The 24,292-nt window shown below is 47.7% G+C and overlaps 1 protein-coding gene across 3 annotated transcripts; it reads right to left on the bottom strand.

Moving 5' to 3' along the window:
• Positions 1-415: 415 nt before the first annotated feature.
• On the bottom strand, positions 416-24,103 carry vps54 (VPS54 subunit of GARP complex). 3 transcript variants are annotated; one of them, XM_083929012.1, is made up of 24 exons: positions 23,999-24,103; positions 18,948-19,113; positions 18,426-18,667; positions 15,988-16,072; positions 14,477-14,511; positions 14,251-14,382; positions 13,788-14,173; positions 12,614-12,740; positions 12,369-12,398; positions 11,859-11,966; positions 11,705-11,760; positions 10,426-10,522; positions 9,911-10,227; positions 8,215-8,344; positions 7,921-8,102; positions 6,986-7,098; positions 6,825-6,888; positions 6,609-6,714; positions 5,770-5,857; positions 5,535-5,656; positions 5,383-5,463; positions 4,417-4,524; positions 4,248-4,342; positions 416-4,053 (listed from the first exon to the last, which is right to left on the bottom strand). In XM_083929012.1, exons 2-24 carry the CDS (start codon positions 19,081-19,083, stop codon positions 3,948-3,950), a joined length of 2,946 nt encoding a protein of 981 aa, XP_083785138.1. In that variant the 5' UTR covers positions 19,084-19,113; positions 23,999-24,103; the 3' UTR covers positions 416-3,947. The 3 variants fall into 3 exon arrangements, 2 of the variants coding, with proteins under 2 accessions (XP_083785138.1, XP_083785139.1); XM_083929013.1 differs by lacking the exon at positions 12,369-12,398; XR_014593527.1 differs by lacking the exons at positions 416-4,053; positions 4,248-4,342 and having other exon boundaries at positions 5,383-5,480.
• Positions 24,104-24,292: the final 189 nt, after the last annotated feature.

Here is a 24,292-nt window from a genome sequence, read left to right as displayed (position 1 = left end):
TTTAACCTCAGAATATCAAAGTCTTGTTTTCTTGTAAATTTATGAATATAAAGTCAGAGAAAAGCTTAATTTTCCCTTTAAATTTGTGACTTTAATCTCAAGAATTTCCAAGTTCTTTTCTCGTAAATCACTTTAATCTCATTAAATATCCAGAGCTCGCCGCTAACGACTCCCTGTGTTCTCAATGAGCGGCGCTAACATGCTAACGAGGAACTTTAAGATCCGAGAACGTTTGAACTCTTTCTTCTTGATTCACCACTTTAGTTTAGTTTCCTGAACTCTGTCTGTCCCACGTTCACTGATTTAAATCATTTAAACACTTATTTTAACAGTTATTTGAGGACGTTGTTAAAAGTAAATTAAATGTTTTGATAAAAGATAAAAAAAGAGAAAAATGAGAAAGAGAAGAAACGAGTCGCTCCATCGTCCTGTTTTATTCACATCAGGTTTGAAGGAGACGAGATAGTTTGGATTCTCAGACATGCAGCAGGACTCACACACACACACGCACACACACACACACTCTCAGTCTCACGCACACACACTCTCAGTCTCACGCACTCTCACACACACTCTCTCACACACACACGCACACAGTGGTATGGTAGGCACACTGTAGTGGAGAGCTCAGACGTGTCGATCGAAAGTAGGCACTTCTGAGGCGGGCGGTGACGACGCTGCGGTGACGACGCTGCGGCGCTGACGACCCTGCGGCGCTGACGACCCTGCGGCGCTGACGACCCTGCGGCGGCGACGACGCTCGCGTTACTCGTTCCGTATGTTTTTCTCTGTCGCGTTAAAGAACTTCCTCCGATCGATGCGGTGGAACCGAGCTTCTCTGAGCGGCGCCCGTAGTGTCGACGTGTCCGCGGACCGAAGAGGAAGCGACCGCAGCTGCACGCCGGAGTTTGAACTTCGCTCAGGAACAGAAAATCTGACGTTTGGAGGAGAAACAAACAGAAAAAGAAGCGTTGTGGCGCCCCCGTGTGGCCGAACACGGTCAGTGCGGTGAACGCCTGAACACAGAGGAAAGATCTGGAGGAGAAAACAAAACGATTGCGATTTTTTTTGGACTATTTTAATCCCGATATGATCTGCGATATTACAGGAAGTTACCGTTTTTACATGATTATTCTCATGTTCAACAGAAACCGGAGAGATTTTAACGTGGATCTGTTACAGAGACTTTCTTTTCTGAATCACACGCAGGCGAGAGTTTCCGTTTAAAGGCTCGTTTCTGCTTCATTTCCTGCGTAAAAAAGAGACGAAGGTCATCAACGCTCTCCGCGTCTCTGTCCTCGTGCTTCCACGCTCCTTTACGTTGAACGGACGTTGATCCAAACGTCCTCTAGAGGGCGTCGCTCACATTCAAAAGTTACACCGATAAAGTTTGACCCCAACAAAGTTGGAGGAGAGAAGCATCCTGCGTCTGTGGAGGAGGCAAAATGGCGGGCAGCGCTTTTGCATCTATTTTTACTCATTTTGCATCTTTTTGTGGTGGTTTTGCATCTATTTTTAGTCATTTTGCATCTTTTTGTGGTGGTTTTGCATCTATTTTTAGTCATTTTGCATCTTTTTGTGGTGGTTTTGCATCTATTTTTAGTCATTTTGCATCTTTTTGTGGTGGTTTTGCATCTATTTTTACTCATTTTGCATCTTTTTGTGGTGGTTTTGCATCTATTTTTACTCATTTTGCATCTTTTTGTGGTGGTTTTGCATCTATTTTTAGTCATTTTGCATCTTTTTGTGGTGGTTTTGCATCTTTTTGTGGTGGTTTTGCATCTATTTTTAGTCATTTTGCATCTTTTTGTGGTGGTTTTGCATCTATTTTTAGTCATTTTGCAGGAGAACCATCCTGAGTCAAAATGGCGGCAGCGCTGTAGACGGCGGTGGTCTGTGAGACACTAAAGACGTCCCAGAGTGTGGACGGAGAATTCCACACGTTGGTTTGACAGATGAGACAAAGTGACGGCCGACGTCTCTTTCAGTGTTTCAGGACGTCCGTCGGGGCTTCGATGACTCGCTCGCTCCTGATGTTCACGCCACTTTTTTGTGTCCGGTGCTCGACACTGCCCCCACGGTTTCAGGTGGTACTGCAGCGTTTGCTCCGTATCTGTACGCATCCGTCAGCTTTCAGGAGACCAGAGACGGGAGCTGTGGCTTCAAACGCACCTAGTTCTGTGACTGAACAAACATGTCACAGAGACGACTCGTTGATGCCACAGCTCCCGTCTCTGCAGGAAACGGAGGAAATGTGCGCAAAGGACGGACAGAAGGCTGCGTCTGAGTCCGTATGTGTCTCTAACGTAGAGCAGAAATGAGCCTTTATTGGTCACGTTCTCCCGTGTGCGAGTAAATGTGCGTCTCTACAGGCCGCACTTCGCCGCTGTACCGTGTGTTCTTGTTCATAAGGACGTTTTATGCACAAAGTCAGACACTTGAGTTTAAATTTTGACCGGGACAAGTTTTAAATAAACGAAAGAAAAAATAAAACAGATTTTTCCGTTTGAAAAATCGATTGTTTTTGTTTTTAGTGTTCACTTTCATTTTATTTTGAAAGGACAGATTTTTAAACGTGGATCAAAGTCGAACCCGACTCTGCAGACGAGGTTGGTTCCTCCTGCTTCACTCGTCCGTCTGGGACGTGATTTCAGGAGGCGGGGCAATGTCAAAAACCCTTGCATGTGATTGGACAAACCAATCGTCCGTCATCTTTACTGACGTGCTGCTTCAACGCGGCGCCGCTGCTTCACATCTATTAAACCCCGCCCCCTGCTCCTGATTGGCTCGGACCCTGAAATCCCTTTTGCGACGGAGCGATCCCAGACGGACGAGTGGAGCGAGGCGGAGTCATCAGGCGAGAGTCGGGGACCTGAAAGCACCATGAGAAAGGTTTTTTGTTTTTTTTAAGGTTTCAGGCGCCGACATCCTGTGATGTCATCACCTGAACACGAGCTTCCTGTCGACGCTGTAAAAAAAAAAAAAAAAAGGGGTTTTCCTGCTGGAGTGGACTTTATTTTGAAAGGATCTGCTGCGGCGGACCGTCGGATTCACGAGCAGCGAAACGTTTCAGTGAAATTTCCCGTTTAACAAAAACCAGAAAGGTGAAAATATGAAAAACGAGTCAGATTTTCTGCTCCGGTCGAAGTCGTTTCAAAACGCTCCCGTCGTTCATGCAGAGGGGGTTAAAGTCTGGAGGGGCGCAGGGGAACAGTGGGCCGGGTCGTCTCATGCGTCGAGTTCTGCGCTCGAACCGTATAAAAACCCTCTGTGGATCGTCACGGCCGCGGAGGAAAGTCGATGCATGAGCGGAAAAGTTTGAAATTTTGAAGAAACAACAAAAAAAAAAGTGTAACTGAAGAGTCGATTTCCCAAATGAGACTTTTACTTTGGTAACGACAGGATGTGGCTGACAGTTGTGATGCTTTCACAGTCTGGATGTTTACGGGGAATTATTAACGCTTCAGTTACGCTTTTTCTTCTGGTTCCTCCGGCGCTCAAACCGTCTCCAGTCCTCGAACACGACGAGTCTGGAAAATATTCTGGTTCGGAGTAAAAAACGTTTAAGAGAATAAAAGTCCGAACCGCCGACGAAGCAGGTTTTTTAGGGGGGAAAAGTCTGGAAACACCTGTGAGTCCAGTTCCTCGTGTGCGTGGAGAGCGTTTCCACGGCGACAGAAGCATAAACGACCTCGCCGTCCCTGAAACAGTAACTCCGCCCTTCGTCTCCAATAAGTTACGGATTGCACAGTGAGATGAGGCGGCAGCAGTGTTTGAGGAGGTTACTTCATGAAGTCTTTTCTTTAAGGTGGAGCCGCTTCTTCTCCCAGTGTTGTGTTTTTTGGTCCCTCCGGGCTTCCTCCACCCGTGGCCGGCCCCTCAGAGGGCGCCGGGCGTGGGGCGGGGAGGGAGTCGCTCGCTCCTGGACGTCCCGTCGGCGTCCTCCATCACCTCTTCTGCTCCCAGATCTCGGCCATGTTCAGGTCGAGGCGGTCGAGGCTCTTCAGCGCCTGGATGTTCTCCGTGTAGAACGCCACGTCCACGACCACCAGCCTGCAGACAAACAAACAAACAAACAAACGGTCAAAATGACCTTTCCCAAGGTCAAATTTAAGCACGTTTCAAGCATTTCAAGGGGCATTTCCAAGGTTTTCCAGCACCTTACAGCTGCGGTGACTCCATATTTCTATCCATACATATGTATTTTATGAATTGTGTGTGTGTGTGTGTGTGTGTGTGCGCGTTACCCGTTCTGCGGCCCTCCGTCGTTAACGACCCCGAGTCGAGCCAGCTGCCTCTTCAGGTGCGTCTTAAAGCCGCCGTTGATCCTCAGAAACAGCATCTAAGCAGGAGACAGCGGTCAGATTGACGCGTTCGCACCTGAACGCCTCGTTTCTTTAACCGTTAGAGTCTCACCTGCGTCTGCTCCTCAGGGAGAAGCTCGGAGATGGCTTCGTGCATCTTCGCCATCTGTTTACAGACGTTTCTGAAGCAGACGGACGGCATCGGAGCCTTCACTTCGTACTGAGACACGACAACAACAACAACAACAACAGTGACAAATCCACATCAAACTTCTTTTTATTGACACTTTCTTTCAAAAATTACAGTGACGCGAGTAAATTTACCATGAATAAGTTTCTATTTAAACAATTCAGGGCGCACTCCCACTGTGCCTCCGTCCCGTGCCCCGTGCTTTAGGGTCCTTGTCCCCCCCTCCAGGCCCGTTTGTACTACCTGGGCCTTGGCGAATATTCCCACTGTGCCTCCGTACCGTGTCCCAGCACGTTTCACGGCTAAAGTCTGGTTCCTTTGACCAGTGTGAGTGCAACCGTACCACGTCTAGGAGCGGCACGCTTGCCGTCCACGGCCCGTTTGGGAGAGGTGGGCTTTAGTAAAGCACGTTTGAACGTGTACGAGCACGAGCGTGCGCACGTGTACGAGCACGAGGCCTACGGCGGTTCTGAGGTCATTTCCTGTGCGCCTGTTGGGACGTAGAAAAAAGAAGGAGGGACCATGCGCGGACATTTCAAACAATGGCGGTGAAAGGTTCACGTTGGTGTGATGCGGAGGTGGAGTGTTTACTGCAGATTTGGTCAATGAAAAGATTCAAAAACAGTCGACAAGACGCACAAAAACTCCGAGGTCTACAGAAAGATCTGGAAACAAAGCCACGCATCGCCATGACGTCATCAATGCGTGTGACGTGTTACGGCGTGATGACGTATAGGCAGCAAGAAGCATTCTCCGAGGCCCAGGTAGTGTGAGTATAAACGGGCCTGGAGGGGGGGACAAGGACCCTAAAGCACGGGGCACGGGACGCACTTGCCCCACACTAACGTAAGAGCACCTAACGTTTAAAGGTATGGAGGCTGAACTCACCTTTGATAAAACCTTCTCAAACAGACTGTCCATGATGGCCACCAGCTTAGCAGAGATCTCCGCTATGTGGTCGTTGTAGTCCTGAAAACATTTAGATTCTTGTTGAATGAAACGTGTGCGTGTGCATGTGTGTGTGTGTGTGTGTGCGTTACCTTGGTGATGTGGTCGAAGTGTCTGAGGACGCTGAACTGTTTCGGCTGCAGTTTGGTCTCAAAATGAGCTCTGATGACGGGAATGTAGTGAACCACCAGCTGCAGGCAGCGGGAAGCTAACGCTGCACCACACACACACACACACACACACAGACAGACAGACAAACACAGACAGACAGAGTAAGTATCAACACTTCATTTGCACCCGTGAGAACGTGAGTGCAGTCGCTCGTACCGAGGTTTTTGGTGGTGATGGTCTTCAGGCCGACGACCTGCAGAGCTCCGGCTCCCAGAACCAGCTGGCAACTCCGAGAGTTGAAGTGCTGCAGGAGGAGGAGGAGGAGGAGGAGGAGAAGGAAGACGAAGAGGAAGAGGAGGAGAGGAAGAAGAAGAAGAAGGGCTTTTAAACACGACCTTCACAAAAAACTTTTAAGACAGTCAACGACATTAAACAACACCGCTGTTGCTGCTGTGTGTGTGTGTGTGTAGGGACTCTTCTCCTGCTGCTGCAGAGGTTTGCTGTTATTTTCAGCAGCATTAGTGGTTAAAAAAGACCTTTGAATGCCTTCACCGTGCTGCCCCGAGCTAACCACTGTTAGCCACGTCCGTCTGTTAGCGTCTCTCCTGGATTTCTACCTTAAAAGTTGAATTTGCTGAAAAAGACCCTGGGAGGATTTGACGCCAGGTGAAGTTAGATTAAAGTTGGATATTCAACTTAAAACTAACTTCGCCCCTGTTCGGTCCCTGTAAACCCGTTTCAGAGCAGCAGAACCAGCGCAGGGATTTAAGTGCATCGTCATTGTGGCGCCGTGTTCGATACCCATCCCTGCTCTGAAACCTCCTCTGGGGTCGTTCCCGCTGCAGTGGGCGTCTCCGGGGCAACGCCGTGACGACAGCTGATGATTAAACTCTATGAAAACAGTTTACACGTTCACTAAAGTGTTTGCAGTGAAAACGATGAATAAGTTGTTTTGAGCTGTAACGTAAGAATCTGAACGGTGTTTTATTTCTCCTCTAACGTTGATGTCAGCTGTGTGTGAAAGGTCAGGGGTCACACGTGGACGCGGTTCTGACCTTGAGGAGGTCGGACAGGCGCGTCAGCATGTCGGTGGCGATGGATGGGATGTCGTTGACACACTGACAGTATTCCAGAAAGATCCGGATCAGCAGCAGAACCGTCCTGAGGAAACAGAAACAGAAGCACGACGTCTCACACACGGTTCCTTCTGAACGTAAATATCATGTGACCGCCGTGGTTCATCAGGAAGGTTTCAGCGTGGCGTCACGTACCCGACCACGGCGTATTTCTGCCCGTTGACGAGCAGAAACTCTGTGGGCTTCCTGTCCTCTGGACCTGCACACACAAACGCAACGTGTCACGACTCTTCCACTCCTCACATTTATAAACATTCATATAAATATAAAACATACTCATCAGATGTTTCAGGTACCTGGGATCTTGCGCTCTGGTAAAGTGATTCTCCCATCAGCGATGGAGTTCACCAGATCCTGGAACTCTGCAGGAACCTCCGCCTGTTTCCAGCGCTCGTTATCCAGCAGGAGGCTGCAACGAGACGACAGGCGTCAGGACGCAAACGACAGACGTCAGGACGCACACGACAGACGTCAGAACGCAAACAACTGACATCAGGACGCAAACGACAGACGTCAGGACGCAAAGAACAGACGTCAGGACGCAAACGACAGACGTCAGGATGCAAACGACAGACGTCAGGATGCAAACGACAGACAACAACAGACGTCAGGATGCAAACAACAGACGTCAGGACGCAAACAACAGACGTCAGGACGCAAACGACAGACGTCAGGACGCAAACGACAGACGTCACGACGCAAACGACAGATGTCACAACGCAAACGACAGACGTCAGGACGCAAACAACAGACGTCAGGACGCAAACGACAGACGTCAGGACGCAAAAGACAGACGTCAGGACGCAAACGACAGACGTCAGGACGCAAACGACAAACGTCAGGACGCAAACGACAGACGTCAGGACGCAAACGACAAACGTCAGGACGCAAACGACAAACGTCAGGACGCAAACGACAAACGTCAGGACGCAGACGACAGACGTCAGGACGCAAACGAGAGATGTCACGACGCAAACGACAGACGTCAGGACGCAAACGACAGACGTCAGGACGCAAACGACAGACGTCAGGACGCAAAGATGAGACATCAGGACGCAAACGACAGACATCAGGACGCAAACGACAGACGTCAGGACGCAAACGACAGACGTCAGGACGCAAACGACAGACGTCAGGACGCAAACGACAGACGTCAGGACGCAAAGATGAGACATCAGGACGCAAACGACAGACGTCAGGATGCAAAGAACAGACATCAGGTGCAGCTCACCTGAGTTTGGTCTTGCGTTCCTCGTGGAAGCGGTGGACGAAGCGGTTGGCCTGGCTCTGCAGCGCCCCCCTCAGTGAGGTGCTGCGCCTGCCGCACAGCTCCTCCGTGTCCCGGACGAAACCCTCCACGGCCTGGGAGAGGCACACGAACTCCGCTGAGCTCAGGCGCTCCAGGGAACCGTCCTGTCGGAGACGCAGAGTTTTGTCAATTCAGAGGGGACATGTCTATCCTGAACTCTACGCCTGTGTGTGCGTGTGTGTGCCTCTGTGTGTGTGTGTGTGTGTGCGGTGCTACCTTGGCTCTGGCCGTGAGGACTTTGACGCAGCGGTCGTGGCCGACGTCGGAGGCGGTGAACAGCAGCTCCTGGATGTTGTTGATCACACGGTTCAGCTCCAGATCAGAGGGCATCATGTTCTCAGCCGACCTGCAGAGCAAACATCCATTTACACGTGAGACACCGGGGCCGCGCTCATACAACTCTGCTTAGAACCCGCCCCCAAACATTGCGTCCGAACAAAACTATGAATGTGACGCGCAAAACTGTCTAAAACTGTAACTGTGTAAAACTGTGTGAGACACATTTGCACGCAATCGTTCCTTTGTAAAAAAACAATTAATTCCCTCCTGCGGTGAATTGTTTGGGGACGATCTCCATCCAGTGTCGTCCCACTTCTAATCCTACTATCTTCCACAAATGGCATTTGTAATATAACGGCAGCCATTCAGGACCTAAACCAGCCCCGAGTGAAGGATCCCTTCAGACCTCACACACCTGCACACAAACTGTCTGAAGGTCTCCCCCTGGTGGGCGTCACAGAGCGGTGTATGTGTCTGGTGCTCAGACCACCAGACACATACACAGTTCCTGTCTCCCTGATCTCCACATAACCCCCCTGCCACTGCACTTCCATTTGCACTAAACATGTATGTATATTTATATCTTTCACCTGGTCTTTTTTGGTAAATACTTTTTTTTAATTTTGTATTTTTCTCTGTTGTTGTGCATCGTGTTCACAGAGGAGAGAAAACATCCGGAGTCAAATTCCTTGTGTGTTTGCACAGACATAAGGAATAAAGCCGATTCTGATTCTGATGTGTGTGTTTTGGCAGTTTTCAAGCCTTTATTACACTCAGCGGCCACTTTATTAGGCACCCTTGCTGTTTAATAAAGTGTCAGTGTGTCTTCTGCTGCTGTTCCCTCTCTGTAGAAAGGAGGTGGTGTTGTGTGTTCACGGATGTTGGAACGGCTTGAGATTTGAGTTCCTGTTGCCTCTTTATCAGCTCCAACCAGTCTGGCCGTTCTCCTCTGACCTCTGGCTAAAACGAGGCGTTTGCGCCCTCAGAACTGCCGCTCACTGGATCTGTTCTCTTTTTGGGACCATTCTCTGTAAACCCTAGAGACGCCACGTTCAAAGTCAGGTAAATCACCTTTCTTCCCCGTTCTGATGCTGCTTTCAACTGCAGCAGATCGTCTTGACCATGTCTACATGCACTGAGATGCTGCCACGTGATTGGCTGATTAGAAATGTGCATTAACGAGCAGTTGGACAGGTGTACCTAATAAAGTGGCCGGTGAGTGAATAAATGGGGTGAGAGAAGGTGGTAGATATGCAGCAAAGGGCCACAGGTCGCCCCCAAATGGCACAAACTTGTTCTTAAACACGTCGACTTGATCTTTAATTCAAACTGCATCTTAACTGAAGCAGCAGTATCGTCCTATTTCAGTGCAGCCCATCCACAACTACAGCGAGGCTTTAAACAGGGAAATAAATTTATTTTAGAGTTAATGTGTGTGTTTTTTCTGCTGACTCAGCTGTTTTTCACATGGATGGTCGGCCAGAACGATACTAAAGTTGTGCGGTTACAGGAAAACACGTCTCTGTGTGGACGGACCTTTGAACGAGTCACGATCTGTGTAAGAAACCCACAAACTGGACTCGTTTAAATCTTCTTTACAGGACGAGAGTAAAGGAAAGGAACAGGGACGTACATGAAGCTCTGCTCTCTGCTGACGGAGGTCTCTGTGGTCCCTGAGGCCGAGTCGCTGCCGGCTGCCTCCGCCCGACTCTGCTGCTGCTGCTGCTGCTGCTGCTGCTGCTGCTGCTGCCGGGCCTCGTCCAGGGCGTCGCTGATGAACAGACCCTCGTGGGTGAGGTAGGCCAGCTCCGCCTCCCCCTGCAGCAGCGACGGGCCGAGGGGAGCCTCCTGAACCGAATCCCCCCGTGAACCCGCCTCCTCCAGGAGCCGGATCTTCTGGTTGGAGGCCAGAACCTCCAGAACCACGTTTTTGATCACGCTCAGAGTGGCCTGACACACAGCGGGGAAATAACAGATGATTTAAAGTCTCTTTAAAGTTTTCAACCCTTGAAAACACTAAAACTCAAGTGTTTCCAAGGATTTCCAGCACGCACACGAACCCGGAGAGTGGGTTAAAGGTCATAAACGACCTAAAATACCTTTGATATGGTATTAAAGTCATTTCTATGAATGTTTCTCCTGACCCACCTTGATCCTCTGCAGGAAGAGAAGGAAACTGTCAAAGACGGTTTTCAGCAGCTCGAACCACTGAGGGAACGTCATCAGACGCATCTGCTCCGCTAGCCTTCAGACGTGACACAGAAACATCCCGTTACACAAGAGACGACATCTTTGGCTGTGACTGAATCACAGTAAACTCAGAAAAATGAGCAGAAACAACTTCATCATGATGACGATTCGGGAAAAGTCGGAAGTTAAACTTTCTCAGGTTTGATCCGCAAGACGACAAGTAAAGAACTTTTAAACTGTCGTTCCAACTGCTGCTAATAGATAACAGATATGAACCCAAAAATAAACAGATTTGGCTGTGATATGTTGCAATAAACAAATTAAAAGTACGCTGAAATGACTTTGTACGCACGCAAGACGACAAGTAAACCACTTTTAAAATGTTTGTTTTCTCAATGGAGTTCTGATCGATCGAGTAACAGATCATTTTCAGAATTTACCAGGTAACGTTTCTTCAACTTCCTCACTTACTTTTTTCCGTGAAAGTTCATTTTGTTTTATCTATTCGCACCAGCTGTCGCAAACTTACATCTGTTCACGTCTTTCTGTGGACTTTGTAAGTATTCTTACCGCTAAATTCACGTCAGTCAGGTACGATAATGTACTTTTATTGGAAATGAATAATTCCAGCGTTAAATCGTGCCGTGATCTTTCTCGTCACTCAAGACAGTTTTTTTACGTGCAACAACTATCAACGGAGAAATCCAGGAGAGATGCTAACAGCCGGACGTGGCTAACAGTGATTAGCTCGGGGCAGCACGGTGAAGGCATTCAAAGGTCTTTTTTAACCACTAATGCTGCTGAAAATAACAGCAAACCTCTGCAGCAGCATGAGAAGAGTCCCTACACACACAACAAAGCACCAATGGGCTCCTTCCACTGTAATGGACTTTACTATGAGAGGAGCTGGTACAGGGGCCAGTAGGTAAGTCTTTAAAACACTCTTTAATAAACTCAGCCTTCACTAACTACGCTGATAACGCTTTGTTGTGTGTGTAGGGACTCTTCTCATGCTGCTGCAGAGGTTTGTTGTTATTTTCAGCAGCATTAGTGGTTAAAAAAGACCTTTGAATGCCTTCACCGTGCTGCCCGAGTTAGCCGCGTGTGACTGTTAGCGACTCTCCTGGATTTCTCGGTTAATCGTTGTTACATGAAAAAAAACCTGTCTCCATGGATTATTTGATGAGTGTAAAGTGTCTAAAAAGACCCTGGTATGATTTTGCGCTTCAGTACTCACTTAGTGACGACTTCAGTGTCAATGTCTTCTATGTGCACAACGTTTTCTGCCACACACTGAAAAACACAAACACGTCGTCACTGATCTGCAGATTCAAACATGCGGCTTCTTCTCCAGATGTTACACAAACAGAAGAGGAGGAGGAGGTTTGTACCTGCGAGACGATGGCTTTGGCAGCCACGATCATCTCATCACTGTAAATATCCAGAAAGTCCAGCTTCCTCTGCCGCAGCAGGCCGAACACCAGAGACTCCAGACGCTCCTGCGACACACGCAGAACAGATGGATCAGGACAAACACACTCGTAACGCTGAGTCATCAACAATGAACGTGCAGATCAGAGGCTGAAGCGTTTCGTTTGACAAGAAATTAAATTCAGTTTGAATGAATTAGGATTTCCTCCACACGCTGAGATCAAGTGAATAAATCATCACAAATAAGCGTTAAATCATTAAATTATTTAAGCATTTTATTATATAATTATTTATTTATTTGTTTATTTATTTAGTTCTGGCCCTTCACATGTTTCACTCCAAGCATTAAAACAAACGCTCGAATCATTACAAGAACAAGATTTGATCAATTACTGATCGGCTCTGCGACATGCTGAGATTTCAGTGTGTGTGTGTGTGTGTGTGTGTGTGTGTGTGTGTGTGTGTGTCACCTTCTGTGAGGCAGCGTTTGGTGTAGTAACCTGTGATAAGCACATTAAATATGAGCAGATGCGACTTGTGTTTCACCTGAATTCTCACTCGACACAAAAAAGACTAAAGACATTTTTACTGAAATAATATTTTCAGGACCAAACATGAGGCTTATGACGAAGACGCCAAACTGAGACCGGTGTTTTTGGTAAATGCTCGTCCACAGACACAGTAAAAAAGGGTGAGTGGACATGTTTGTTCAGACCTTCTCCAGGACCTGCGGCTCCTCCCTCGGGCTGCGGCTCAGGTCGCTGCGAGCGTACATGCTGAAGTCCTCCACCATCATCTTATCGATCAGCTTCTCCAGCTCGCACAGCTGAGAGCCCAGGTGTCTGCAGGACAGACGCACAGAGAGACAGACAACATTGTTAAGGGAGCCCTCCCACTGTTCCTCCGCACCGTGCCCCGTGCTTTAGGGTCCTTGTCCCCCCCTCCAGGCCCGTTTGTCCTCACACTACCTGGGCCTCGGAGAATGCTTCTTGCTGCCTATACGTCATCACGCCGTAACACGTCACACGCATTGATGACGTCATGGCGATGCGTGGCTTTGTTTCCAGATCTTTCCGTAGACCTCAGAGTTTTTGTGCGTCTTGTCGACTGTTTTTGAATCTTTTCATCGACCAAATCTGCAGTAAACACTCCACCTCCGCATCACACCAACGTGAACCTTTCACCGCCATTGTTTGAAATGTCCGCGCATGGTCCCTCCTTCTTTTTTCTACGTCCCAACAGGCGCACAGGAAATGACCTCAGAACCGCCGTAGGCCTCGTGCTCGTACACGTGCACACGTGCTTTACTAAAGCCCACCTCTCCCAAACGGGCCGTGGACGGCAAGCGTGCCGCTCCTAGACGTGGTACGGTTGCACTCACACTGGTCAAAAGAACCAGACTTTAGCCGTGGAACGTGCTCGGGCACGGTACGGAGGCACAGTGGGAGTGCGCCCTTAGAATACTGAAAATAAGTTCCACTGGAAGTTTCTTTCCAGGAGTCACTGAGCTGTGAGAGGAATCACGCGCGGCGTTCTACGCATTAAAAAGGAAAATCTGCATCCAAATCATAACTGCAGCAACTACAACAGAACTGCAAGTTCCCAGTTTGGGATCAATTAAGTGTTTTTATTCTATTCTAATTTGGCTGAAAAAGGAATTTTCAAAATGTAGTTGTAAAAAAAGAGCCACAACATGAGAGAGTAGTTACACACACACACACACACACACACACACACACACACACACACACACACACACACACACACACACACACACACACACACACACACACACACACACACACACACACACACACACACACACACACACACACACACACACACACACACACACACACACACACACACACACACACACACACACACACCTGAAGCTGTGGACCCCCTGCAGCTCCTGCTGCAGCACCTCCTTGGTGGTGGAGATGAGCTCCAGCGCTCCGACGAACTCGGAGGTGGAGAGCAGCAGCTGCACGGTGGGCTGCGTCTGGTGCACCGCCGCCATCAGCTTCAGTTTGTTGTGCAGCTTCACGCAGTTGTTGCGGGTCAGGGCGGTGCGGACGGCACGCAGAGGCCCCTGGCACATGACCCGGTCGATGGCGGCGGTCCGGCCCCGCAGGACGGCCACGGCCTGCTGCGTCTCCTGCAGCCGGTCCTGCAGCTCGTGCTGCGACGACATGGCGTGGAAGAAGGCCTCGGAGCGTAGGGAGATCTGCCGGGCGATGCTCACCTCCACCACGTCCAGGTAGTGACTCAGCTGGAGGAACAGACAGAGTTTAAACCCCTGAGAGACGCCGCGGACAGCTGAGCTCCATAGCGGATGAGCGGGTTCACCTTCTCCTGCAGCAGTTTGGAGGACGCCACGTCTCTGCTGCTCTTCCCACCGGCGCTGTTGAAGTGCGACCAGGGCAGCACGGCGTTGAAGGTGGCGGGGTCGTCCAGGGCAAATTCAGGCTTCATGAAGATCTGAAAAAAGTTAAAACCAGAGAAGAAGTTAATGAAAAAAGAACATTTTTATGACTTTGATCCAATAAAAAACTGAATGAAGTCGACGCGTTACCTTCGGGACTTGCTCCAGCTCAGCTCTGGACTTTTCTAGAAACAGGAAAAATCTGAATCAGACTTTTGTTATTGTTCAGTCGGAAAACACAGATTGGGAACGGAGGTATTCTCCATGTCCGGAGGAAGCTGCGGCAAAGGGATGAGACGGACTGACGTGGGTCTGCGTCCTCCTTTACCAACGTTCACACTCTGTTTAGACCTGAGACGAACTGGAGGGGAAACGTGTCTAACCGCGGGGGAAATCTGCGTGCATACGGTGACGCAAAAGGGTGTAAATGTGATGTAGTGTGCACGTCAGGTGTGTAGGTGGAGCTGGGAAACGTCCTTCTCCTTCTCTCCCTAACAGCGGAGAAGTAGGACGCCGTACAGTGTGACGGGGATCTGCAGCACGGTCTGCAGCCTCCCACCGCCTCGGCTCCACCCAGGACACTTGAACGTCCCACTGATGGAAACAGTCCCACATGTTTGTTGTTGTTTACCTGAACTCTGCACACGGATGTTACGGAAACACGCACGCCACGAGAGCCAGCGTGAGCAGATCAGAGCTCACTTTAGTGTTTTTACCTTTACACGCAAACACAACGCTGGAGCAGATCACAGCTCACTTTAGTGTTTTTACCTTTACACGCAAACACAACGCTGGAGCAGGTCAGAGCTCACTTTAGTGTTTTTACCTTTACACGCAAACACAACGCTGGAGCAGATCAGAGCTCACTTTAGTGTTTTTACCTTTACACGCAAACACAACGCTGGAGCAGATCAGAGCTCACTTTAGTGTCTTTACCTTTACACGCAAACACAACGCTGGAGCAGATCAGAGCTCACTTTAGTGTTTTTACCTTTAAACGCAAACACAACGCTGGAGCAGATCAGAGCTCACTTTAGTGTTTTTACCTTTACACGCAAACACAACGCTGGAGCAGATCAGAGCTCACTTTAGTGTTTTTACCTTTACACGCAAACACAACGCTGGAGCAGATCAGAGCTCACTTTAGTGTTTTTACCTTTACACGCAAACACAACGCTGGAGCAGATCAGAGCTCACTTTAGTGTTTTTACCTTTACACGCAAACACAACGCTGGAGCAGATCAGAGCTCACTTTAGTGTTTTTACCTTTACGCGCAAACACAACGCTGGAGCCTTTTTAACATTTACACTCTGGTGGTTTTTAAGCCCCATAAACGGCGTCACCGTCTAAACTAAAGGCACATCTGATCCAATATTTTGACGTTTTCACCCGTGGGCGTTGTCGTGTAAACGGGTCCTGAATCACAACCGGGAGTTTTCAAACTAAAACAGGATCAGCGTCCCCGTTTAAGACGTAGATATTCAGTCAAGATAGTTTAGATATTTAAATAAATCTGTATCTGACATGTATTCTATTGGTCGATCTGTGGCCAATCAGGGGCGTTTGCTGGTCACATGTTAAAAGTGCAGGCACTGGATTGGTCCGTGTGTCTCCACGGGTCATTTCCTGGACTTGAGAGCAGCTGGTTAATAATTCATACCGTTGTTGGAGGCGACACTGGAGACGGCGTCCACGTCGTCTTTGTTGGGACAGATCGTCTTACAGCGTTCGTGGATTCTTTCCCTCTGAAAAAATAAAAACACACAAAGACAAAAAGAATCAGGGTATTAATCAACAATTACGTCACTTTAAGTCTTTAAACAAGCAAAACAAATCTAAATATTGTGGTTCCAGCTTCTCAAATTTAAACTTTTGCTCTTTTTCTTTTGTTTCATGTCATGAATGAATCTCTTTGTGTCCTGGACTGAGTGCATGGATGGATTATTGAACGGGTCAACCGGGCACAGGCTCAGGGGCCCTGACTCCTAAAATGTAGCTGAAAACCTCCAAAAAAATGATCACAGAGAGACAAAAAATGACTAAAGGGATGCAAAATGACTAAAAATAGATGCAAAACCACCACAAAAAGATGCAAAATGACTAAAAATAGATGCAAAACCACCACAAAAAGATGCAAAATGACTAAAAATAAATGCAAAACCACTACAAAAAGATGCAAAATGACTAAAAATAGATGCAAAACCACCACACAAAGATGCAAAATGACTAAAAATAGATGCAAAACCACCACAAAAAGATGCAAAATGACTAAAAATAGGTGCAAAACAATCAGAGACATACAAAACAACAAAAAATGGAGGTAAAATGAGCACAAAGAGAAACAAATGGATGTCGTGTTGTTACATAGAGTGTGTGTGTGTGTGTGTGTGTGTGTGTGTGTGTGTGTGTGTGTGTGTGTGTGTGTGTGTGTGTGGGGGGGGGGGCTCTTACAGGTCTGTGCCCAGGGTCCTGTTGGCTCAGAATACGTCCATGACTAAGTGGGACTAATCAACTTACTAAAACTCAACATCTGCAGCCACAAACGTTCTGCAGGTGGCGCTGCAGGACAAACAGAGCAAACAGCTGCTGTCGTTGGATGAGAACAATAAAAGCAGGAATGAGGAAGCGTCAGAGGAACGTTTGACAGCTCAGACGTCAAACCTGAAGCCTGGAGCAGGAAATGAACACGCGTGACATCTGTCAGAGCGAAACCGCTCTTTACAGGAACAGAAACAAGTCGGACCAGGAGACAAAGTCCACGGCGTAAACCACACCACACTTTACAGCTGCAGGGAAGTTAATGTTAAGAGATACAAGGACGGAATCAAGGGCGTTAACACCCATTATTATTTATAATTTGCATTAATCATCCATTTGTTCTTCACTGTAGTCAGTGATCCTCCTGGTTCATGGGTGTGTTACCACTTGGATGTATTAGTTTGTGTTCAAATGGACTAAACACTACTTTATAAGTCAATACATGATTATTATAGTGTGTGTAAGAGATGTTAAATTAGTTTATTTATGCACAAAAAAACACAACTTTTACCTCTTTCTATTCTCTTTTATTTCTTTTCCTCATGTTTGATATAAATGAAAAAATCTGCGGTGTGATCAAAGTCTGAGGTCTGCAGAGGAACTACGCAGCAGGGTTTTGCGGTTAGTGAGGTAAGTTCAGGGTTAACCCACACTGCTGGTTTCACCTCCCACATCGCCATGGTAACTAGAGCTAACAGACAACAGACCAACCCGTATAAAACGGTTCTCTTGGAAAACGGCGTCAACATTCATGCCTCCGTCCCGTGCCCCGTGCTTTAGGGTCCTTGTCCCCCCCTCCAGGCCCGTTTGTACTCACACTACCTGGGCCTCGGAGAATGCTTCTTGCTGCCTATACGTCATCACGCCGTAACACGTCACACGCATTGATGACATCATGGCGATGCGTGGCTTTGTTTCCAGATCTTTCCGTAGACCTCGGAGTTTTTGTGCGTCTTGTCGACTGTTTTTGAATCTTTTCATCGACCAAATCTGCAGTAAACACTCCACCTCCGCATCACACCAACGTGAACCTTTCACCGCCATTGTTTGAAATGTCCGCGCATGGTCCCTCCTTCTTTTTTCTATGTCCCAACAGGCGCACAGGAAATGACCTCAGAGCCGCCGTAGGCCTCGTGCTCGTACACGTGCGCACGCTCGTGCTCGTACACGTGCGCACGCTCATGCTCGTACACGTGCAAACGTGCTTTACTAAAGCCCACCTCTCCCAAACGGGCCGTGGACGGCAAGCGTGCCGCTACTAGACGTGGTACGGTTGCACTCACACTGGTCAAAGGAACCAGACTTTAGCCGTGAAACGTGCTGGGGCACGGGACGGAGGCACAGTGGGAGGGGGCCCTAAAACTCGGTCTTAATTCTCGTGTAGCGTAACAGCTAAACATGAGAGATATGAACCTTCAGTGAGTCTGAGTCGCAGCAACGCTCATGAATCCGTTCCTCCATCTCTCATAAACACTCTGAATAATTCAGCATGTGTGTGTGTGTGTGTGTGTGTGTGTGTGTGTGTGTGTGTGTGCGTGTGTGTGTGTGCGTACGTGTTACCTGAGCAGTCTCCTGCAGGTAGGGTCCGAAGTGTTCCCTGTTGATGTTGGGGAGGTAGAAGGAGGGCATCACTTCCGTCTCAGCGAAGTCCAGCCCCCAGGTTTTGGTGAAGAAGTCGGACTCCCTCTTGGCGAGCCGCGGGTCGTTCAGGGCGGCGGGGAGGTTGACCTTCGAGCTGTACACCGTCCACCTGTCGTGCTCCGCCACCACGGACGGGCCGTCGCACAGGCCCCGCCCCTCGCCTGCAGGGAAACACGCAGGAGTTACACGACTTTTGCAAAACATTGGAACAAATGGAAAAACCCCCAAACCACCACAAAAAGATGCAAAATGACTAAAAATGGAGGTAAAATGACCAAAGTTCCTTGTTCCTACGTAGACAGTGTGTGTGTGTGTGTGTGTGTGTGTGTGTGTGTGTGTGTGTGTGTGTGTGTGTGTGTGTGTAACAATAATTGAGGGATAAATCAGCTCCTTCTTTAAACATTCCCGTAGAGGCTGCAGCGGTGGGCGGTGGGCGCTCACCCGTGGGCTCCTTGGGGCAGACGTCCGGCAGGGAGCGGAGGGTCCTGCAGCGAGGAGGGGGGGCGTCCCGCTCCTTGTGATGGATCCCACCTCTGCCTCCACGAGGCACCGGGGACGAGCCGTGGCTGGAGGCCATGGCATCGGGACTCGCCTCCCAGGGGGCTAGCTACACACACACACACACACACACACACACACACACACACACACACACACACACACACACACACACACACACACACACACACACACACACACACACACACACACACACACACACACACACACACACACACACTTAAATACAGGGTCGATAAATCTGCTCAGTCAAGAATGAAACCGTCAGTGAAGGCAACGCTAAACTGTCAGTGAAGGCAACACTAACCTGTCAATGAAGGCAACGCTAAACCGACAGTGAAGGCAACGCTAAACTGTCAGTGAAGGCAACGCTAAACTGTCAGTGAAGGCAACGCTAAACCGTCAGTGAAGGCAACGCTAAACCGTCAGTGAAGGCAACGCTAAACTGTCAGTGAAGGCAACGCTAAACCGTCAGTGAAGGCAACGCTAAACTGTCAGTGAAGGCAACGCTAAACTGTCAGTGAAGGCAACGCTAAACCGTCAGTGAAGGCAACGCTAAACTGTCAGTGAAGGCAACGCTAAACTGTCAGTGAAGGCAACGCTAAACTGTCAGTGAAGGCGACGCTAAACCGTCAGTGAAGGCGACGCTAAACCGTCAGTGAAGGCAACGCTAAACCGACAGTGAAGGCAACGCTAAACTGTCAGTGAAGGCAACGCTAAACTGTCAGTGAAGGCAACGCTAAACCGACAGTGAAGGCAACGCTAAACCGTCAGTGAAGGCAACGCTTAACTGTCAGTGAAGGCAACACTAAACCGTCAGTGAAGGCAACGCTAAACTGACAGTGAAGGCAACGCTAAACCGTCAGTGAAGGCAACGCTAAACCGTCAGTGAAGGCAACATTAAACTGTCAGTGAAGGCAACACTAAACCGACAGTGAAGGAAACACTAAACTGTCAGTGAAGGAAACACTAAACTGTCAGTGAAGGCAACACTAAACTGACAGTGAAGGCAACGCTAAACTGTCAGTGAAGGCAACGCTAAACTGTCAGTGAAGGCAACGCTAAACTGTCAGTGAAGGCAACGCTAAACTGTCAGTGAAGGCAACGCTAAACTGTCAGTGAAGGCAACGCTAAACTGACAGTGAAGGCAACGCTAAACTGTCAGTGAAGGCAACACTAAACTGTCAGTGAAGGCAACGCTAAACCGACAGTGAAGGCAACGCTAAACTGTCAGTGAAGGCAACGCTAAACCGACAGTGAAGGCAACGCTGAACCGACAGTGAAGGCAACGCTAAACCGACAGTGAAGGCAACGCTAAACTGTCAGTGAAGGCAACGCTAAACTGACAGTGAAGGCAGCGCTAAACTGTCAGTGAAGGCAACGCTTAACTGTCAGTGAAGGCAACGCTAAACCGTCAGTGAAGGCAACATTAACCTGTCAGTGAAGGCAACACTAAACCGTCAGTGAAGGCAACACTAAACCGTCAGTGAAGGCAACGCTAAACTGTCAGTGAAGGCAACACTAAACCGTCAGTGAAGGCAACGCTAAACTGTCAGTGAAGGCAACACTAAACCGTCAGTGAAGGCAACGCTAAACTGACAGTGAAGGCAACGCTAAACTGTCAGTGAAGGCAACACTAAACCGTCAGTGAAGGCAACGCTAAACTGTCAGTGAAGGCAACACTAAACTGTCAGTGAAGGCAACACTAAACCGTCAGTGAAGGCAACGCTAAACTGTCAGTGAAGGCAACACTAAACCGTCAGTGAAGGCAACGCTAAACTGTCAGTGAAGGCGACGCTAAACTGACAGTGAAGGCAACGCTAAACTGACAGTGAAGGCAACGCTAAACCGTCAGTGAAGGCAACGCTAAACTGACAGTGAAGGCAACGCTAAACTGTCAGTGAAGGCAACACTAAACCGTCAGTGAAGGCAACGCTAAACTGTCAGTGAAGGCGACGCTAAACTGTCAGTGAAGGCAACACTAAACCGTCAGTGAAGGCAACACTAAACTGTCAGTGAAGGCAACACTAAACCGTCAGTGAAGGCAACGCTAAACTGTCAGTGAAGGCAACACTAAACCGTCAGTGAAGGCAACGCTAAACTGACAGTGAAGGCAACGCTAAACTGTCAGTGAAGGCAACATTAAACTGACAGTGAAGGCAACGCTAAACTGTCAGTGAAGGCAACACTAAACCGTCAGTGAAGGCAACATTAAACTGACAGTGAAGGCAACACTAAACCGTCAGTGAAGGCAACATTAAACCGTCAGTGAAGGCAACACTAAACCGTCAGTGAAGGCAACATTAAACTGACAGTGAAGGCAACATTAAACTGTCAGTGAAGGCAACGTTAAACTGACAGTGAAGGCAACACTAAACCGTCAGTGAAGGCAACATTAAACTGACAGTGAAGGCAACGCTAAACTGTCAGTGAAGGCAACACTAAAGTGTCAGTGAAGGCAACGCTAAACTGTCAGTGAAGGCAACGCTAAAGTGTCAGTGAAGGCAACGCTAAACTGTCAGTGAAGGCAACACTAAAGTGTCAGTGAAGGCAACGCTAAACTGTCAGTGAAGGCAACACTAAAGTGTCAGTGAAGGCAACACTAAAGTGTCAGTGAAGGCAACGCTAAACTGTCAGTGAAGGCAACACTAAAGTGTCAGTGAAGGCAACGCTAAACTGTCAGTGAAGGCAACACTAAACTGTCAATGAAGGCAACGCTAAACTGTCAGTGAAGGCAACGCTAAACCGTCAGTGAAGGCAACGCTAAACAGTCAGTGAAGGCAACGCTAAACTGTCAGTGAAGGCAACGCTAAACCGTCAGTGAAGGCAACGCTAAACAGTCAGTGAAGGCAACACTAAACCGACAGTGAAGGCAACGCTAAACTGTCAGTGAAGGCAACGCTAAACTGTCAGTGAAGGCAACGCTAAACTGTCAGTGAAGGCAACGCTAAACTGACAGTGAAGGCAACACTAAACCGACAGTGAAGGCAACGCTAAACTGTCAGTGAAGGCAACGCTAAACTGTCAGTGAAGGCAACGCTAAACTGTCAGTGAAGGCAACGCTAAACTGACAGTGAAGGCAACGCTAAACTGTCAGTGAAGGCAACACTAAACCGACAGTGAAGGCAACGCTAAACTGTCAGTGAAGGCAACGCTAAACCGACAGTGAAGGCAACGCTAAACTGTCAGTGAAGGCAACGCTAAACTGTCAGTGAAGGCAACGCTAAACTGTCAGTGAAGGCAACGCTAAACTGTCAGTGAAGGCCACGCTAAACTGTCAGTGAAGGCAACGCTAAACCGACAGTGAAGGCAACGCTAAACCGACAGTGAAGGCAACGCTAAACTGACAGTGAAGGCAACGCTAAACTGTCAGTGAAGGCAACACTAAACCGACAGTGAAGGCAACGCTAAACAGTCAGTGAAGGCAACGCTAAACTGTCAGTGAAGGCAACGCTAAACTGTCAGTGAAGGCAACACTAACCTGTCAGTGAAGGCAACACTAAACTGACAGTGAAGGCAACACTAAACCGTCAGTGAAGGCAACACTAAACTGACAGTGAAGGCAACACTAAACTGTCAGTGAAGGCAACACTAAACTGACAGTGAAGGCAACACTAAACTGACAGTGAAGGCAACACTAAACTGACAGTGAAGGCAACACTAAACTGACAGTGAAGGCAACACTGTGCTGATTAATGAAAGCCTTAAAATGACTTAACAAATAAATAAACAAATAAATAAAGCATTCACATTTATTTCTACATTTTTCTCCACCTTCATTTATTGATGTATTTTTGTGTTTGTATGTTTAGAGTCAAGATTCAAGAAGCTTTATTTATCCCGAGGGAAATTACTGAGAATGAATCAGGAAGGAGGTCCCATTTAATTATTTATTCCTGTATTTATTTATTTACTTTATTCATTTATTTAATCATTTATTTATTCACTTATGTATTTATATATTTATATCTACATTTATTAATTTATTCCTATATTTATTGGTACATTTAGGCCTGCCTTTATTTATTCATTTATTTATTTATCCCTTCGTTTTTTCAGCATTTCTTTATACATTCACTTCTGTATATATATATAAATATATATATATATTTAGTATAGTATAACAGTATTTTTACCTTACCTTATTTAGTCGTTTATTTCAGAATTTATTTCTGCATTTATTCATTTAATTATTCCTGTATTTACTTATACATTTAAGTCTACCTTTATTTATTTTTGCCTTCGTTTATTTATTCATTTATTTATTTATACCTTTAGATATGTATTTATTTATTCCTGTATGTATCGGTATATTTAGCTCTGCCTCTCTTTATTTATTCATTTATTTATGTAATTTTATATTCATACCTGCATTTATTTATTTATTCCTGTATTTATTGGCACATTTAGCTCTGCCTCTCTTTATTTATACGTTTATTTATATATTTATACCTTAATTTATTTATTTATTCCTGTATATATTTATACATTTAGCTCTGCCTTCCTTTATTTAATGTATTTATATATTTATACCTTGATATGTTTATTAATTCCTGTATTTATTGACACATTTAGCTCTGCCTCTCTTTACTTATTAGTGTATTTATACAGACTTCAGTCATGTTTAGCCCTCTCCCCCTGACACCCGCGGCCTGTGCTAACTTAAAGCTGCTGTTGTCGGGGTTACCGCGGCCTGTGCTAACTTAAAGCTGCTGTTGTCGGGGTTACCGCGGCCTGTGCTAACTTAAAGCTGCTGTTGTCGGGGTTACCGCGGCCTGTGCTAACTTAAAGCTGCTGTTGTCGGGGTTACCGCGGCCTGTGCTAACTTAAAGCTGCTGTTGTCGGGGTTACACGTAGACTGGCTGATGCTAACGGCTAACAGGTTAGCAGCTAACGGCTAACACCAACGGTTCTGAACCAACAGAGAAGCCCGGGAAAGTCCGGTGACCGCGGGGCTCCGGTCGCTCCCGTACCTGTCGTGTGAAGCACAGCAGCCGGTGTTTCTCCTCGTTAGCATCACAGGACCACCGGGGGAACCGGGAGGAAAACAACCGGACACACGGCTGCAGATACACCGACCATCATGCACTGCGGGAGGAGGGGCAGCGGCGCGTCTGCATGGGAACCCTGGATCTGTGAACGCCAGAGAACTCTCGCGAGACTCGCTTCCCGACCACCTTTACTCACTTTAACCATTAGATTGCGATGTCTAACTTTAACCATATAACTTTAACCATTCGGGTTCAAAGCCTAACTCTACCGATCTA

This window comes from Echiichthys vipera, assembly GCF_963691815.1.
Source record: "Echiichthys vipera genome assembly, chromosome: 2".
NCBI classification, from domain to species: Eukaryota; Metazoa; Chordata; class Actinopteri; order Perciformes; family Trachinidae; genus Echiichthys; species Echiichthys vipera.
Note: the sequence above shows the minus strand (reverse complement) of the source record. Positions and strands in the feature narration are given on the sequence as shown.